At 44.0% G+C, this 18380-nt stretch overlaps 2 protein-coding genes across 5 annotated transcripts; both read left to right on the forward strand.

Moving 5' to 3' along the window:
* Window positions 1–2237: 2237 nt before the first annotated feature.
* On the forward strand, window positions 2238–7538 carry LOC117848526 (ribonuclease MRP protein subunit POP4). 4 transcript variants are annotated; one of them, XM_034729961.2, is made up of 9 exons: window positions 2238–3887; window positions 4570–4804; window positions 4893–4943; window positions 5009–5082; window positions 5177–5439; window positions 5662–5730; window positions 6387–6445; window positions 6548–6643; window positions 7034–7538. In XM_034729961.2, exons 2-9 carry the CDS (start codon window positions 4591–4593, stop codon window positions 7255–7257), a joined length of 1050 nt encoding a protein of 349 aa, XP_034585852.1. In that variant the 5' UTR covers window positions 2238–3887; window positions 4570–4590; the 3' UTR covers window positions 7258–7538. The 4 variants fall into 4 exon arrangements, with proteins under 4 accessions (XP_034585852.1, XP_034585851.1, XP_034585854.1 ...); XM_034729960.2 differs by having other exon boundaries at window positions 2242–3887; window positions 6542–6643; XM_034729963.2 differs by having other exon boundaries at window positions 2242–3887; window positions 7065–7538.
* A 433-nt stretch (window positions 7539–7971) lies between these two features.
* LOC117848525 (probable methyltransferase PMT23) lies at window positions 7972–12325 on the forward strand. The gene is made up of 8 exons (XM_034729958.2): window positions 7972–8734; window positions 9354–9503; window positions 9914–10184; window positions 10324–10434; window positions 10558–10729; window positions 10933–11190; window positions 11615–11809; window positions 11895–12325. The coding sequence occupies exons 1-8, from the start codon at window positions 8096–8098 to the stop codon at window positions 12100–12102; spliced, it is 2004 nt and encodes a 667-aa protein (XP_034585849.1). The 5' UTR covers window positions 7972–8095; the 3' UTR covers window positions 12103–12325.
* The last annotated feature ends 6055 nt before the right edge of the window (window positions 12326–18380 follow it).

The following is an 18380-nucleotide window of genomic DNA, read 5'->3' on the forward strand; positions in this document are numbered from 1 at the left end:
TTCTCCAATTTTGATCAAGCTTGTACAATAATGTATTAACATCAATCAATGGCGGATCCGTGCTTAAGGGCCATTAGTGTCACCTCTATGGCATCATAGTACCATCTTATCTATTTACCACAAATAAACATTCATTTCTATAGAGATTATCAAAGCCTATTGGTATCCTAGGACACCACAAAAACAGCTTGGCTCCGCCCCTGATATTAATAATATCAAATATATGCAATAACAAGACATTTCATGGTGGATTTAATGAATTTGATTTGATATTCATAGATGTTGATGTATTTTCCTACAAATTTGATCAAAATGAGAGAAATTTTACTTTTGACAGACGGAGAGAGTAGTTATTGGCTCTGGGACAACAAATCAAGGTACTAGTTTTCATTTTGCAAACCCGCTCTTGCCCACCGAAAAAATTTCAACTCCCTATATGCAAATCCATTGTCCCACTAGCGTATGATAAGGGGCAATGAATCAATCGGCAAGGGGATGCTTCTTTATTTTTTTATGTTATGAAAATTACATGCCGGGGCTTTTTAAAGCAATCTCTATAATTTTTTACTTCCATTCTTGGTTCTATTCCCTCATGAAAAAACGTCAATATTTGCCAGCCCACTTGGCACTTAGAAATCGAGTGATCAAAACCAAGACGTCGCATCTTAGTAATTTTTTTTCGTGTCAACATTGAGCTCAGCAATGCTGTAAGCCTGTTACACATCCGAGAAAATACCAGAAATAATTAAAATATTTTAATGTTGCAGTTAATAATGTACTTATAATGCTATGGTAATTACTACTCTTAAAAAAAAGTAAATTGTACACACCATACAACAACTTGTTAGATGTGTGCAAATTGATTCAACAACTTGTAAAATGCTCAATTCAGTACAATAACTTGATAGGTGGGTGTAGATTAGTCCAGCAACTTGTAAAATGCTCAAGTTAGTGCAATAACTTGGCAATTTTGTGAACCTACAGTCCAAACGTTGCAACGGCAACATATTAAGCAAAGTACATGGAAATGTAAATTTTCTTGCAATCAATAATTCTTAATTTTTGTTAATAAAAGTCAATGATCGTGATCAATTCGTTGCTTCTCAACTGTGCACATAATTTATTTATTCATTAGATAAAATTGAATCAAATTTTAGAATTATGCAATTGGCATTACCGAAAGACTAAAGTAATGTAAAGAACCATGTATGTTTATGTTCTTTTGCTCATTTTTACTTTCTAAATAAGTACACAAGGCTTTAAAAAATATTTATGCCAAACTTCTTAAAGATACCATTAGTATATATTAACATATTATTTTTAGCTAAACAAAAATCATATAATCAAACATATAAAATAGTGAGGGTAAACTTATCAGTATTGAATATGAAATTAAATATTCCTAATCAAAATTAAACTATCGTATAAAAAGATAATTGATACGAAGATATAATATTAATTTCCTAAAACATAAGGTGTTGAATACGTTACCTTTGTGACACGAATATCAATAGATAAATAATGCTCAATAACTTGTTTTGACGCGAATACAATGTGACTCAGTATTAGCACATGTTATAATATTTGGACTGCGGATGTATCAATTTGCCAAGTTATTGCACTAAATTGAGCCTTTTACAAGTTTTTTATCGATCTGCACCCATCTATCAAGTTATGCACCCATCTATCAAGTTATTGAACTAGATTGAATATTTTACAGTGGATTGAACATTTTACGGTTGATATACGGTGGGTGCAATTTATAAAAAAAAAGTAACTACCACTCGAAAAAAGCTCAGGCAAGCTCGCAGCTCGCTCGACAACAGCTGTGCCTAGAAAACTTCCTAGTACAGCTTGGGTCTAGATAAATTCTAGTAGCGCGCGTCAGCCCACAGGCCGGAGCCCAATACCCAATTCGTAGTGCGCGAAACGGAAAAGCTTCGGAACCCGACTCGGCCAGACGGCACCCGACGCACGCCGCCTGCCCGCTCGACATACGCCGGCACGCCGCCCCATTCTCCAGGCCGCTGAAGCCGCCAGCGCCCGCCGCGCCGCAGCGGCGCAGCCCCGAGCGCCGGCGTCGTGCCGGCCGCGCCGGCCGGCGGACGACCGCAGACGCCCCGCGGCCGAACGGGCTACCGCGGTCCCGCGCCCCAGCTGTGCGCCCGCGCCGTCCGGCGCCCCGTGCGGCTACCACTGGTACTGCTGCTGCTGTACCCAAACTTCTTCCGGATTACAATTCCTGCTTGCTTCGTTTGATTTTATTAATTTGGTGCCTGTAGTCCAGTTTAGCTTCATCAGTTCATCTGTTGTTGCTCTTGCTCCTGCCTGTTCGTGCACATTGTGGCGCTGTGCTCTAGTTGGGCTTGGAATTCGGATCGATCTAGACTATTCTGGGTCAAAGAAATGATGCTTTAGTGTTTAGATGTACCAATTAGTGCCGCTGTGCGTATCCTTGCTTCTACAGTTTGTTCTTCTGTCATGGGTTTGCTGTCCCAGGTAGCTTTGATTGAGATTTATAGGTCGCCTGAAATCATCATTTGTTTTTGCTACTATTGTTAGAAAGTCGTGCCATGAAGAACTAAGACATTGTATTGTCTTTTCGCACTTATTTGTTGAATAACCTTTTAAATATATTATCGTACTTTTACTTATTTTATACTTGTATACTGAATTGCTTGGCACATTTTATAGTTGTGTTACCGCATTGTATTTTTCATTATATCCGGGGGTGGAGCCAGAATTGGATCAAGCCCCGGGCTGAACATGTGAGGCTCTACGCAAATGACCAAAGCAGCGACGCCAAGAGCGGCTCGATAGCTTGACGTGAGGCTCCTGGACTGCTAATGCTAGCCTCCTGGGCTTTTCCTTCTTTAGCTAGATATATCTCATGGACTGACCAGTAAACATCACATATATATACAAAGGGATTGCATGGGCTGGACCTGGGCTGCAGCCCCCCCAGCCCGGGTCCTAGATCTGCCCCTGATTATATGGAATTGCATATTGTAGTATTAGCTTAGGGCTAGGCATACTCTGGGTTATAATCTTGGGTCTCCCGCTTGGCACAAGATCTGGTTCTTGTCTGCACAATGGACATGTGGGACTGTGTTCTCACCCTCGTCTTGTGAGGTGGTCAGAGTCAGAGACGTCCATAGTTGGTCTTGGATTGCTAGCCGTGAGAAAAAAACTCTGGTGGCACCCATGTCTTCCAAAACTTACCTTGACCGTTTGATTAATTTTGTCTACTGGTAGTTCAGCAGTAGTCTGGTTTGGTGGCAGTTAAAAGATTTGGCATGCAACTGAAACTATCCTCAGCTCTGTGTCATGCTCGTTATGGTACCAGCTTGTTTCAGTATCAGATTATAGTTAGGACTGGTTGTGCTTCCGCAATTGCAACCTACGAAACACGGATACTCCACCTGGGGACCGTATCCCGTATCGGATACGTGTCCGATACGGATACGCTCCGGATACATATCCGTGGCGTACCCACGTATCCCCGATTAAATGGGCCGAAAACTTCGGATCGGAAACGTTTCCGCGCCTGGATTCGGCCCAGCCGGCCCAACATCACAGCACATCCCACCTCCTGCCCTACTCCCGTGACCCGTCGGGCGTCGGCTCTCCCACGCGCAGCCCCCTCACGCAGCGCATCGCCGCATCCTCCCGCTCGACCTGACGGCTGACGCAGCGCCTCCGCCTCTCGTCGGCCGCCGTCCGCTAGCCGCCGTCCGTGAGGCCGCCTCCTGCCAGCCGCCGTCCGCCTCCCGCGGCCACGGGCCGCGAGGCCGCCTCCCGCCGGCCGCAGGCTGCCTCCCGTCGGCCTCCGTCCGCCCGTGATTACTCCCGTCGGCCTCCGCGTAAGGAGCCCCAGCCCTGTTCAGGTGCGTGACTTCCTCCGATAGTGGTAGTGCAGGCCTCCCGTGAACCGTGAGTTCCTCCCAGTAATGGTAGCATAGCATCCGTAAAGTGCATAGAGATTTACATTTTCTGTGTAGTGTATCCAGGCAATTTGGAAGTATAATCCATAGTCTACAGAATAAGGGCCCATGCAAGCATGGATGGTGGATTAAGTTCAGGGGCAGTGTGATCTTTATAATGTTGGCTATTGCGCAGTTGTTGATTATCCTTTCTTTTCAATACTTAACTGGTTCAAATACAATTGCTTGGAGAATAGTAGCATATAGATTGCAAGTAGGAGGTAACGCGATGATAATTGGCCAATCTCCAGAATCTGGATATGAGTTTATATTGATTGATTGCAGTCCCAGGCTCCCAAACTCTCCTAAATTAGAACCTGCTATCATGTTATTCTCAGTGTAATAGACCTTAAATGTCTCTATGTTGAATTTGAACATCTATTTTGCAATTTAATATGCATTGTTATTTATTTATTAAAAAAATAGTTAAAACGTATCCGCGTATCGGGTTGTTTAAGAAATTGCCGTATCTGCGTATCCGTATCCTTCCAATACCGATACGCGTATCCGTATCCGTGCTGCATAGATTGCAACTATTCTGGAATGTTTATTATGCTGTTAAGGTACTAAGTTGTTTCGGTATCAGATCCTGCTTATTAAAGGACCAATGTCAACTGTCACTGATCAGAAGAAGCGCACATTAGAAGCCCTTAAGCAACAGTATACTGCTGCAAAAGCCAAGAAATTACAAGATGAACAGCTTAAGAGCCATAAGAGGAACAATTTTGATGCCCCGAAGCCTAAATTTGATACGCCAAGGAAAGGCAAAGCTCCAGAAGTCACTCCTCGTCAAACATCTGCCCTGCCCTCGTCTCATAAAGGTTCAGTTTTGTCATTTTTCTTTATGATGCAACCATGCAAGTTTTTGTTTGTGTCTATTTTTTTATCATACTGCTGCCTCCTTTTTAGGTGTAGCATTTTCCAGCTGCAGTCGTCAACAAAAATCTTCTGCATCCTCAGGTAACCTCCCTACCTTTCTGTGTTCATGTGCAAGGCTATGTAACAAATACTTGTGAACTTTGTAGGTGAAGAAATCAACCCTGTGTATGCTGAACTTTCATGTTCCCTTCATGACAATTTGCTCCAAGATGGCATTTCGGTAAATATTCCTGTGATATGGGTTGTCTGTCTCAAATTTACCGTTATTTGTGATGAAAAACCTCTCATATTTACTGTTGTGAACTTTGGTGTAGGATTTTGATAGCACAGAGGTTGTTCACAGTGTTATATATGACATAATTCAGAAAGGTGGAGATTCTGGGAAAATTACCAAGGGAGCCAAAAAGTTAAAGATGGAAAAGGGGATCCTTTTGGATAACTATGTTCAGAGGGGTCCTAGACTAGTGGATGCCCAAGCAAGATCTTTGTTGATTCACTCAAAGCGATCAAAACAGCACATGTCTTTGAAGCAACATAAGAAATGTGGTTCATTTGATTTAGATGGTACATTCCACAAGTAAGTCTTGTTCGAGAGTTGCCCTTAAAATGACCAATCACCACCAAAAGATCATTTTATCTTTTGGTTTCTTTTTATGATATGAACGATATTAAAACTGAGTTCCTTGAGAGTTACAAATAACAACTAAATTAAAGTTTATATCTTTGCTCAACTCTCCACATAATATGTTATCACCTTTGGAATCATCACTTCTTTTACACGTCATTCTTGGTCTTGCAGGTATGACCTCTATAAGCCAATGCATGAGATGTGGAAGACATATATCAGAGAGCTTACAAAAATTACCCCGTATGATGTTACACTATTATTCTATCTGTTATTCTGAATCTTTTATCTATCTTTTTGTTCTTCTTTCCGTGGAAAATAAGATCCCATTCTGTCTTGTGCTTCAACAAAATAAAAGACAGTTAAACTCTGAATGTTCTGCTGCTTTTGATCTCTTGATCTTAATTCTCTGATTTAATTAGTTTTTATAAAATGCTGTAGTGCTAGGTTGATTGTAGAACTTCAATGGATCTCAATTGCAGGCTGTCTTCCGTATTAAATAGTAAGAAATAATCAAATATACTACTGTGCACTTTCTTGTGTTAACAACACTGAGACCACTCAAAGACCCTAGCAGCTCCTTGAACAGAAACCTACTAAGTACTAACTTTAGGGGCAATTTGCCCGGACATTTGGTACCATTAACAGTGTTGTGAGAGACTATTAATTATAGTATAATGCTATAAGCACTTTTATGAAATATTAACAAACTTGAAGAGTCGAACAATTAAAATCAAGATAGAAAATATGAGCCTGAGGGCCATAAGCCCAAAACAAGCACAATCAGAGCAGGAGATCAACTCGAGTTTTTTGAAAACTTGTACCTGAATCCATCATGGTGCCTTTTCTGTCCCTTATATGAGCTAATAGCATGCCCTGTGACCCTGTCTTCCCCACAGGAAAAAGCAATTGTCCGAAAACCTCCTTTCTGCAGATCTTCACGGGGCCCTTCTAATAGGTGATTCATATGCTCGAACTAGTTGCACGCTGGATTGTTCCTTCTTTCTGACTTTCTTTAACTCGGTCATGTTGTATGTGGCTTTGTGGTATCCAGTGGCAGAATGCAAAGCTGCTTCATATCAAGGTGTAAGTGGCATTATGATTCGGGATACTGCAGAGACTTTTGGAATTATATCAGAGGACAATCATTTCCGAGGTACTTTTCCTTCTCTTCTTTATGCTGTGCTGTGAACTACTTGTATAGGTTGTATTTTGTTTTGTGTGTCAAAATGGCTCTTAAAGTGATTGTTCAGCCTTGGTTTTCTATTGCTAGCTTCTATTTACTGCGAGCACTGCTAAATCATTCTTCTTGATTTGTTAAGAAATAACATAGTAGTTCTAATAGAGGCTCTCTCAACACCTGTATCATCCTGAATTTGAAATCCTCATCATCAGAGGTTGATGCGGCGATGATTTTTTTTTCATCTCGTTACAAATGCATCAATGTTATTGTCACTTGTCAGATAACCTATCTGGCTCCAGAGGCTTGTTGTCATTGATATCTATTCGCATGAAGACATGTAAAATTCTGTTACACCAACTGCAGAGCTTCTAAGTGGCTTATTTCGAACCTGCAGTCGTACCAAAAGCTGGTTCGGTTTTCATCCTCCAAGCGGACTGCTGGAAGGTCACACTGATCGGCGACAAGCTCTCGCCCAAAGAAAAGTTGGAGGAGGACCAGCGCCAGCAGCGCGCACAATCGCTGATCAGATAGTTTCCAATCTAGTGACTGATGCTCCAAAAAATTTTGCCTCACGGAGGAACATGTAGGGTTATTTGTTTGTTTCTGTTTAGCTCCTGTCACTGAATCTTGGCCCTCCGACATTCCTAGCGGCAGTGACTGACAGACCACTTCAGTTGTAAGGGTGAAGCACCTACGGATTTCAGGTGCGTGGCCATGTACTGTACTAGACTTTAGGTGACGCAACAACAGTAGTAGTCCTGACACCTACGGAGTTTTGGTGGAGCAAGTACTGTAGCAGTTACACTTTGCCTTCGGTTCTCGTACGATTCATTCTGTTACACTGAGTAATTAATTGTTTCTGTCACAATGATTGCACGGGCTGATGGACATATGGCCTGGGTGAATGGTTGCTTGGATGTTATGAGAAATCGCAGTGTCAAAGCTCACAACCGGGAATCAAAACTGATTAGCAAACTTAAATAGATTACTGATCTAATAAAACAGCCAATTAGATGAGCTGTTCCTTTTTTAAAAAAAAACATCAATCAACTCAACATCTCACCAGCCGTTACGAACTACTCCTACTCCTCTGGCCTTAACCTTCAGAAATCAGAGCTGAACACCATTCTAGATCACACAAATGTTAACAAACTCAGTAGCAAAAATTCAAACAAAAACAAACCAAAAGCTCGTTGCCACCACCATTGGAAAACGACGTACACCATCCACCCACCCGCCCGTCATCTTCCACCGCGGCAGCCAACGCAGCAGCTGTGGCCGCGACGGTCCGCTTCCACTTCCACTCCACCCACCCACCCGCCGAACCCCACCACCACTGCCGCCTTCTTCTTCCCCCCTCCTCCGGTGTGGCTCCACTCCGGCACTCCCCGACCAGATCACAATTCGCACCACACCGCAGCGGCGATGGCCGTCCCGTCCTCCGACCGCGCGAGGCGGCCCTTCCTCGTCTCGCTCTCGCTTTTCCTCTTCATCTCCGCCATCATCGTCCTCCTCTTCCTCTTCCTCGACCCCTCGCCCGGATCCCTGGCCTTCCTCCCCTCCCGCGTCTCGGCCTCAGCCCCCTCCCTACCTTCGCCTCAGCAGCAGAGCCTCACCCCAGTACCCACCCGCGGAAGCCCACCTCACTCGCAACCAGCCGGCCCGCTCGCCACCGCCGAAGCGGAGGCATCGCAGCCAACAGCCACGGAAGCCCGTGGCGCCAGCGGCTCGCCGGGAGCAGACGACAGCAGCGGCGCCAGGGGTGTCGAGGCGGAAGCGGAAGGGAAGACGGGCACAAGCGTCGCCGCGGCGGGGACAGATGGGGACGGCGAGGAACCGCCGGTGAGCGTGAGGTGGGAGACGTGCAGCAGGCTGGGGAGGGGCGTGTCGTGGACGGACTACATCCCGTGCCTGGACAACGTGCGGGCGATCAAGGCGCTGCGGTCGAGGCGGCACATGGAGCACCGGGAGCGCCACTGCCCCGTGGCGCCGCGGCCCAGGTGCCTGGTGCCGCTGCCGTTCGGGTACCGGATGCCCGTGCCGTGGCCGCGCAGCCGTGACATGGTGAGGACCTCCCGCGATAGCTTCGCTTGCCTTTGTCGGTAAGGGAGGGAAGTGCCTCTGGTTGTTGATCCCCTTTGATTTATTCGCTTATAGTATTGGTAGCTCTTTTGCTTACATGATGCTTCGCTCATGAATCATGATCATTAGGATGGTTGTTTGGTTGGGCTGCTAGCGATGCTAGTAATATTTTAGTGTGATAACCACATGCCAATGATTGGGACCCCAAAAAAACCTTTTGATTCTCATATTAGAATACTCGATTTGCACTACAAACTAAGAACGTTCTCTGTTTTTGAAGTTGCTATACCTATGCTGCACAGAGCATACCTCTGGGGATCATCAATCTCTAGTATATAGCATTGATACAGAGAATACTCTTTCTGCACATGGACTCTTAAACCCTTTGATAAATAATTTTCGGCTTTCTAGGAACTACTTTCAATCACTGAAATCTTCTGTCGGGAAAAAGATAATTGACATCAGCTAATGGCTCCTTTATCGATATGTTTCTTAATTCCTCTTAATAATTTCCTCTGTCAAAATATGTCTAACATTTCTGAATGGAGGGAGTATTAGGCAACTGACTATCTGATTGTGTTTCACTTCACTGCAAATCCAGATTTGGTACAACAATGTCCCTCACCCAAAGCTGGTGGAATATAAGAAGGATCAGAACTGGGTTACAAGGTCTGGTGATTATCTTGTTTTCCCTGGAGGTGGAACTCAATTCAAAGACGGTGTGGGAAGATACATCCAGTTTATTGAACAGGTAAACATTACCATATCACTTTTCTCTATGTTGAGACTCAGCTTAACTCTGCTGAGAAAATCCATCAAGTAGTTTGATGGCCTAGTGAGTTGCGTGCATTGTATATATTTATAAAACAGATAGTGCCAATGCTCATATATATATATATATATATATATATATATATATATATATATATATATATCCTTAGGTCAATTTCATTGCTAATCCTCAGTATATTCACTGTCTAGTCTTCACTGTTCAGGGTTCAAGGGTTTACCATAAAGGGTGCACTTGCATTTATAAAAAAAAGTTACTTATGATGGCGTTTCTTAAGTATTAGGCCATCAGTTTTCATAAGAACTTACTGTTTTTTCTTTTTCTTTTTCCTTTTTGTTTTGTAACTTCCTTTTGATAAACTTCCTCTATAGACTATGCCCGCCATTCATTGGGGAACGCATACAAGAACTGTCTTGGATGTTGGATGTGGTGTTGCCAGCTTTGGTGGATACTTGCTTGACAGGAATGTCATTACTATGTCATTTGCCCCAAAAGATGAGCATGAAGCTCAGATACAGTTTGCATTAGAGCGTGGAATTCCAGCATTTCTAGCAGTGATAGGAACACAAAAGCTTCCGTTTCCTGATAATGCATTTGATGTTGTACACTGTGCAAGGTGCAGGGTCCATTGGTATGCAAATGGTAAGTATTCTATTTCTTCACAATATTCATAAGCAGCCAAACTACTGTAGTATCTATATTTTTCTGTTCTGTTGTATAGTGTATTCTTTATTCACATTGAAAAGTTTTTGCTTAACTAATTTGCTGCTTTGGATGGCAGGTGGAAAACCGTTGTTGGAGCTTAATAGAGTGCTAAGGCCTGGAGGTTATTTCATTTGGTCTGCAACCCCTGTGTATCGTCAAGAAAAAAGAGACCAGGATGACTGGAATGGTTCGTGGCTGTCATATTCGCTTGAGAACTGCTATTCAACATCCTCAATTTTGGTTGAATCTTATCATTTATATGGTGAATATTTCTCCATGCTGATTGAAATGTCCTTTTCTGCATGTGCAGCAATGGTTACTCTGACTAAATCAATCTGCTGGAGAACAGTGGTAAAATCTCAAGTTCTCAATGGAATTGCAGTTGTTATATATCAAAAGCCAACATCAAATTCTTGCTATGCTGAGAGAAAAAGCAATGAACCCCCTCTATGCTCCAAGACAGATGGGTCACGTTTTCCTTGGTAGGTCACATCTTATGGAAATGGTCTTGTCGCCTCCAATTGCCTATTTCTGATTATGACTATACTGGTTCACTGACAAATAGCGTTGATGTATGCCATCTACATCCTGTCCTGTCTATAGATGTAGATAACATAAATAATGGATGCCACAGTTTGTCTAATGCCATGTATACCAATTGCCCTTATTATCTTTCCTTTTGCAGGTACGCTCCTCTCGATAGTTGCATTTTCACAACTTCCGCCTCCAGTTTGGATGAAAGAACCAACTGGCCTGTTCCATGGCCTGAAAGACTTAATGTCAGATATGCAAGTGTGCCTGGTGATTCTGCTTCTAACAAAGAGGCGTTTGAGGCTGATACAGAGTATTGGAAACAGGTTGTTTCAGAAGTATATTTCAGCGACTTCCCACTTAATTGGTCAAGTATTCGTAATATAATGGACATGAATGCTGGTTTTGGAGGGTAAGTAAAGATGAATTTCTGCTGCTACTTCTCTTAACTAGTTAAATTTACTCTGTATGACATGGAAATATTAATGCTCATAATGCATCATGTATCTTTCTATTATTTCTGGTACATTGAGCACCAGGGAATTAACAGAAATGTGACAAGAGGCTTTTGACTTTCAATCTGAAGGTTTTTGTTAGTGAGATGTTGATAATTCGTGATAGACCATAGCATGAAGGCTTGAACTGAATTATCCTTGCTTCAGTGATGGCTTAAGTGGTTACTTTTTATCGAATTATATTACTTAGTGATACGCTGGTACTGAAGATCTTAATTTTTAGTTGGATGCATGCTGGTATGCATAACGATGAATTGCTATCAAACTAATTGGAGACTCCATTTAATGATGGGAGTGCTTATCAGGCTTGTGTTGAACCAGGTTTGCAGCAGCACTCATTGATCAACCTTTATGGGTTATGAATATTGTACCAATTGATCAGCCAGATACCCTACCAGTTATTTTCAACAGAGGTTTGATTGGAGCATATCATGACTGGTGTGAATCTTTCAACACCTATCCTCGTACCTATGATCTTCTCCACATGAGTAATCTCGTTGCAAGTCTTACAAACAGGTGAATTTGCACGCCTTCAGAACCTTTACTGTTCATACCCCTGTTCTGTCAGAAACCTGTGGTGATATTTGTGTCTTTTATTCAGGTGTGACATCATTGAAGTAGCAGCTGAAATCGACAGGATCCTGAGACCTGGAAGATGGTTTGTGCTGAAAGACACCATAGAAATGATAAAAAGGACGCGACCAGTCCTCAAGTCTCTGCACTATGAAACTGTCGTTGTGAAACAGCAATTTCTTGTTGCTAAAAAGAGTTTCTGGCGTCCCGGTAAACCAGCTTCCAGATCAGGATGACATAGATCATACTTTCAGGAGAGTCATCAACGAACAACAATTCTTTGATTCTTTGAGTTCTAATCAGATAGATTCTTTATACGGCACAGAGCCACAGACACTGGTCAGTTGTAGATGGTTACTTATCGGTACAGTAAATACATACTTCTGATAAGAAGTTGAGCTAAAACATTCTTTTTTTGTCAAATGCGCACACGGGCTTGAAACATGTTTCATGTTTGTATACTTGTTCATCAGTAACTTCTGTACATTCATTTACAATCTTTGGAATAACCGTGTGCTCCTTTTTTTCGAAACAATGACCGTGTGCTCCTTTTGTTCTCATGGTTCGGCTCTGCTAATACATTATGAAATTAGTAGGCTCCCTGGAGTTATTTCTACTTCTGTGCATATTCAGATTATGAAACCTATGAAACCTAATCGCTAGTATCCAGCACCTCCTGCCTGGTTACCTACAGATACACAAAGCTCGATCTCTGTGTGGAGTAATAATCTTGCTCATCGTTTTGGAAATGTAGAAAGAACGGGATGCCAAATCTTCCGACACAAGGAACTCCTGGCTGTTTCCTTGTATAATCAAGTTATCAACGAATCGGAGAGGAGGCCAGGGCGCGGCACTTCTGCTGTGATTGCAGGAGAGCAGTCCTTTGTGAAACTGCCCTATGAAATAGTCCTCTCTGGTCCCCTTTCGTTCAAAGAAAGTTGTCAGAGGGTGATTGGATCCTTGAGCTAAAGTCTAATCTATGTCACATCGAACCTTCGAAGGCTAATTAGAAAGACTAAAAATAAGTTAATTATAAAATTAATTACACAGATGGAGGCTAATTCGCGAGACGAATTTATTAAGCCTAATTATTTATAATTAGCATATGTTTAATACTCCTAATTAGCATCAAACATGGACATGTGTTAAACTTTAATACCTTAGATGTGACCAGAGGCTTCAACTAGCCGCAGGCAAATCCCATCAGTCAGAATGTGACAGATTTCCGACCAAAGGCGGTACCGTTTAGAATTGACCTAGGCCATGTTTAGTTACCCCCAACTCCCAACTTTGATACTATGCAAAAAGAAGATTCCCCATCACATCAAATTTGCAGTACATGTATGGAGTACTAAATGTAGACGAAATTAAAAACTAATTGCACAGTTTTGTTGTACTTTGCGAGACGAATCTTTTGAGCCTAATTAGTCAATATTTGGACCATAATTCACAAATACAAACGAAACGCTACAGTGTGCTACAGTGCTGACACAGTAATTTTGCACCTCCCAAATTTGCCAACTAAACAAGGCCCTAGGCCACGTGAGGTTGAGAGGCAGTGGCACATTGGGTCCTTGGCATTTGGCAGCGAGGCTAAAGGTCCGGTCGCCACCGGGATCGGAAGTGGTGGATGCAGATCAGGTGAGACGAAGGGGCTGAGGATCTGATCTTGATCAAGGGCCGAGGGAAGCTGGAGGAGTGTGCGGCTCAGGGGTGGCTTCGAGCCATCGACGTCCTGGAAGGGAACGGAAGGGGCAGCGTGGATGGGGCAGCCCGCAGACATCTCAGGCCATGAATTCTGTGCCGCCTGTACTTCTGCAGGCTGTAGCAACCCCGGACCCCGGGCGTGCAGGCTCTCGCAGGTTGCTGAATGGGTGCGGCCGTGCAGCGCAGGGGTCGGCCGCAGTCGGCACACCCCTGCTGAAGGCGTAACCCGCACCGGCCGGGCCCCCTCCCTCTCCTGCACGCGCTGTTGCCGGCCGGCTCCACCTGATCAAGAAACACCGTACCGGCCAAGCAGCAGCACGTACCCATCAATGCACGTCCGGCACATGCTGCCGCGGCGCACCAGCACGTTTCTTTCTCTCGCCGCGCACGACGAACGTAGTAGTACGATCACCCGCATGCCACCCCAGGCGTGGCCGTGGACCGTACGCGGCCGGCCGGCGCTGCGCCCGGAGATCGGCCGGCCGGTACACACCCGTGTTTCGGGCGCAGCGGTACCAGTGACGACGGCCGTAGTGAATAACAGTCGCGGTTCAGCAAAGCCGTCCGTCCTCCCCGACCTGATGTGTGCATGTGTACTGATTACGGACCGTACCCCAGCATGATTTTCACTTCTTCAGCATCGTGAAATCTTGGTAATAACGACGTAGGGCACACACATCAAGCTCCAGTTACGTTACGTACTCCGTACCTACCTATAGCAGTTTCATTTGGCCCCCAGGGAGCAGACAGCAAACACTAGTACAATACACAGTAGGTTACTGTGTATTCCCAATCCCAATGATAAACATATAAACTGTCCACGCAACGCAGTCGCACGGGGATTCGATAAGCATGCTAGCTGACGCCCTCTTGTTTGCGTGACGAGCAATCTTTTTTTACTTTTTTTTTTTTTGCTGTGAACGACGCCATGGGTATATATACTGCGCTAACGCTGAAATATTCTTCCGGTTGCTCCTATGCTCCCATAAAGCGTCCGTACCATGTTATCATAGCGCATAATTTGGTGAAAATAATTAGAAATGATCTTGGTGACACGGTCCGGCCCCACGATTAAATTCGCTAGCTCCGCAGATATTGAGTGCTCGCTGCACTGGAGAGAGAGAGAGAATCATTCTGCCTGCTGCTCAACCCGGCCGGCTAAGCTTTGGGCCTATGGTTATTCTATATCTGCGTGCCTCCTATAGAAAGCTAAAAACCTATAGTACAGTCCTCTCAAATACTTCCATTTTCTCAAATATACTAAATAAATAAAAATGAAATGGTACAAACAACATGCATTATCATTCCCTTGGGGCAACCTAGCTGTACTGCTTACCAATGAGGAATTAACAGTGCACCCATAAATGGAAAGATATTACGCATCTTTTCATCAAAAGTTAAATTAAAAAGATATAACGATAATAGTCTGTTAGTTTGAAAGGATAGTGAGGGGCAATACGATATGAAGCAGTACCAGGCCACTAATAAGTTCCTACCCGCGCATGTATAATATATTGGATTACACATCTCTGTCAAATCTTAGGGGAAAACAATAGGGCAAATGAACCACTAGATGGCTTGAAGTAGAAAATCACAAGCATAATGGAATGCATAAGCATTGCCAGTTGGATTTGCACATACAGGTGCGATGGTATACTGTAAACAAATGGAATGGTGGTCACCATTGATGCAGCATACTTTTACATGTTATATTTGGCTCTCAATGCTTATATGCTATGAAAAACGTTTTGCAAATCATAGTATTGACACATTGCCACCTAAATTCCTGTACATCGCTAAAATGATACAGGAAGTAACTAACAAAGGAGAGGTATTTATACAATTTTTTTTCATATCAAGAATATTTTGAAGGATCGATATTACTCCCTCCCTTCTTGTATATATGTATGGATGTACGATGTCCTTTTCCGTTCAATTTTTGTTTTCTCCAAATATGCTAATGAAACTGTACTTACTTTTCTGTAGCAATTGAAAGATAAATCATGTAATATTGTTCTAATATAGAAATAATTTGATGGCGCAAATCCTAGGACGTCGAACAAAAAACAACAGACTAGGGGGGTGTTTGGTTCCTCTGACTTATTTTTAGCACCCGTCATATCGAATGTTTAGATACTAATTAAGAGTATTAAACGTAGACTATTTACAAAACCCATTGCATAAGTGGAGGCTAAATGGCGAGACGAATCTATTAAGCCTAATTATTCCATGATTTGACAATGTGTTGCTACAGTAAACATTTGCTAATGATGGATTAATTAGGCTTAATAGATTCGTCTCGCCATTTAGCCTCCACTTATGTAATGGGTTTTGTAAATAGTCTACGTTTAATACTCCTAATTAGTGTCTAAACATTCGATGTGACACGTGCTAAAAATAAGCAAAGTGAACCAAACGCCCCCTAGCTAGAGGGGTTACTCCCTATTTAATTGTCCTTGGAGCAACACAATAATAAAGAATTCCTAATATACTCCTTACAGGTACTACTATTGGTGGTATCTATCTTACAATAAAATAACCAGATACGATCTTGTCCTGTAAGTGTGAGATAGCTGCGCAGTCACCTGCATCTCCAAGCAACATCAGAATAAATTAATTATCACAAAGCAATCTAACGGCACCATCCAATCAGCTTAGGAATCAAGCAGTGGTTGCAATACCCTAATAAGGTTTCACATCACAGTTCCTACTGTAACTCAACTCGTGAATTGAATAAGAAGCGTCATGATAGCAAGCAGGTGTAGGGGTCAGCAGGCTGGCTCAGTGGCTCCCCCTCGAATTCATGAAGGAAATGAAACGGTAACATTTCTTGTAGTAGCACACTAGCACTGCAGGGTTTGGCCTGGGTCCATTGCTATGGATTATTCTCGCAAAGAAAGCTGCGTGTCTGTGTTCTACCTTAGCTTCGTCCATCATATCCCATGCTGGCCCCGACACACAGTAACTCGTGTACTGTTTGCACCACACCCTGCACTCGCTGCAGGTTCTGAAAAGGAAGATAGCAGCGGGATGTGGGAGCATCGGCAAGCTTTGTGCAGTTCCTCATTCGCTAGCAACAGCCACAGTGACACAGCATGCACCGGATACTAATAGAAGTAGTGCCGCCGTACAAGAGGCCCCATGTTACTTACTTGCCTGCATATTTTTATCTAGTCAGCAACCACGACGACAGGCTAGCTAATAGCATACTAATCGCTATTATTCAATCACCAGTAAGAAGATGCAATGCAGCAGCATTGATCGATCGGTATTGCACGTAGGACAGCCATGAAGCATAAACTATAGATGCAAGCGCGTCTAATGCATGTTGCTTCACTAAACAAGCAACCTAAATGCTTCTGTTCAATGATGATCAGTTTGCTAGCTACTTAGCTAGTAATCTCTCTCTCTCTCTCTCTGTCTTTACATATATATAAATATGTAAGGAGATCAAGGACAGGAAAGAACAAAGCGACGAGCAAAGGGTGGCTTGTACGTTAGCCTATATATGCGGCAGCGAATTGTACGGGCGCAAATTTTTATGTCACGGCCCCAATCATCACAGATCGAGAATCCAATGATGCCTGCCCTGCCGTCACTCTCTCCAAGAACAATTCCCCTAGCCGCCGCTGCCTCTCCTGCTCTCCGTACGGCCCACAGTGCCGTATAGGAACGTTGGGTGCCAGATCATCAGTGATCAGAATCAAAGGCAACAAAAGCACAACCACCCTAACCTTGTTGCAATCCTTCATCTAGCCATACCTAGCTTACGCTTTTCAATTATTGGGTGAACAATAGCAGCCAGCCAAGATTTAAAACTCTGTCGAGCTGCCGATCGATCTCCATCGGCGGATCGAGCACGAAGCAGGCAGGTGTGGTGGTCTACCACATTGATTCCAGACAAGACCCGGCATGCGAGAATTGAAAGCAGTCACACGGGGAGCTGGGCTTCTTCAGTGAGCAACACCACTATAGCAAGCAATGCGAGCGAGCTCGCACGGTGGGGGCCATGGCGCCAAGCGAATGAAGGAGATGCTCCGGGAAAGAATGGGCCGGGGGCGAAGTGCAAGCACAGTGCTCAGCCACAGTGCAGAGCTAGCCCGATCGATCGAGCTGATCGCAGCGAGATCTGTCGACGGGTGTGAAGGCTGGAGAGGAGGGTGTGATGGTTGATGAGGGGCCATGCATGGATGGAAAAGACAAGGGGGGCGATTCATTAGCTTCCCTTTCCTCGCCATCGATCAGGCAGGCCTAGCCCAGCGCGGGGCCGGCGCGGCTGGCCCCACCGTGCGCGCGCGTCCCGTCGCGAGAGAAAGAAAGTGTGGGGAAGGAAAAAGGCTAGCTACTGTTCTTCTTCCTCTTCCGCTCTGTCGCCCCTCTTTCTCCTCGAAAAAGAAACATGGCTCTGCACACAAATGGGAGAGAGAGAGAGGGGGATAGGCGAGGACGGCAAGGGGGGAAAAAAGGCCTGCGGCCGGGGATGAGGTCGATCAGGGCCAGATCGGGAATGCGACCGGGATTCGGAGAGAGATCAGAAGGTTAAAAGAGGTTACAGATCGTCAAAATTAACTGACGCATTCTGACTCTCGGATCTGTAAATTTTTCTGAAAACTGCTGATCTGCGTGCATATTAAACTGATCTGGAGAACGAGTTGCACCACCAGCCATGCAGACGAGTGCGCGCGCACGTCGATCGGAGCCGGGAAAAAAAAACTGATCCGGAGAAAAGAAGCATGCAGATCCAGCTAGCTGAAACAGTGAGAGAGTGTGCTAGCTGGGCTGCTGGCTGATGCGAGACTGCATGATT

The sequence above is a fragment of the Setaria viridis genome, chromosome 3 (genome assembly GCF_005286985.2).
Source record: "Setaria viridis chromosome 3, Setaria_viridis_v4.0, whole genome shotgun sequence".
NCBI lineage: Eukaryota > Viridiplantae > Streptophyta > Magnoliopsida > Poales > Poaceae > Setaria > Setaria viridis.

Excerpts from the sequence above, each read along its gene's own strand:
- LOC117848525 (XM_034729958.2), top strand. The coding sequence starts at position 8,096 with ATGGCCGTCCCGTCCTCCGACCGCGCGAGGCGGCCCTTCCTCGTCTCG. Across the intron at positions 10,435-10,557 it reads AGACCAGGATGACTGGAATG|CAATGGTTACTCTGACTAAA; the intron begins GTTCGTGGCTGT and ends CTGCATGTGCAG. Across the intron at positions 11,810-11,894 it reads GTTGCAAGTCTTACAAACAG|GTGTGACATCATTGAAGTAG; the intron begins GTGAATTTGCAC and ends TCTTTTATTCAG.
- LOC117848526 (XM_034729960.2), top strand. The coding sequence starts at position 4,591 with ATGTCAACTGTCACTGATCAGAAGAAGCGCACATTAGAAGCCCTTAAG. Across the intron at positions 4,944-5,008 it reads AAAATCTTCTGCATCCTCAG|GTGAAGAAATCAACCCTGTG; the intron begins GTAACCTCCCTA and ends TGAACTTTGTAG. Across the intron at positions 5,083-5,176 it reads TGCTCCAAGATGGCATTTCG|GATTTTGATAGCACAGAGGT; the intron begins GTAAATATTCCT and ends ACTTTGGTGTAG.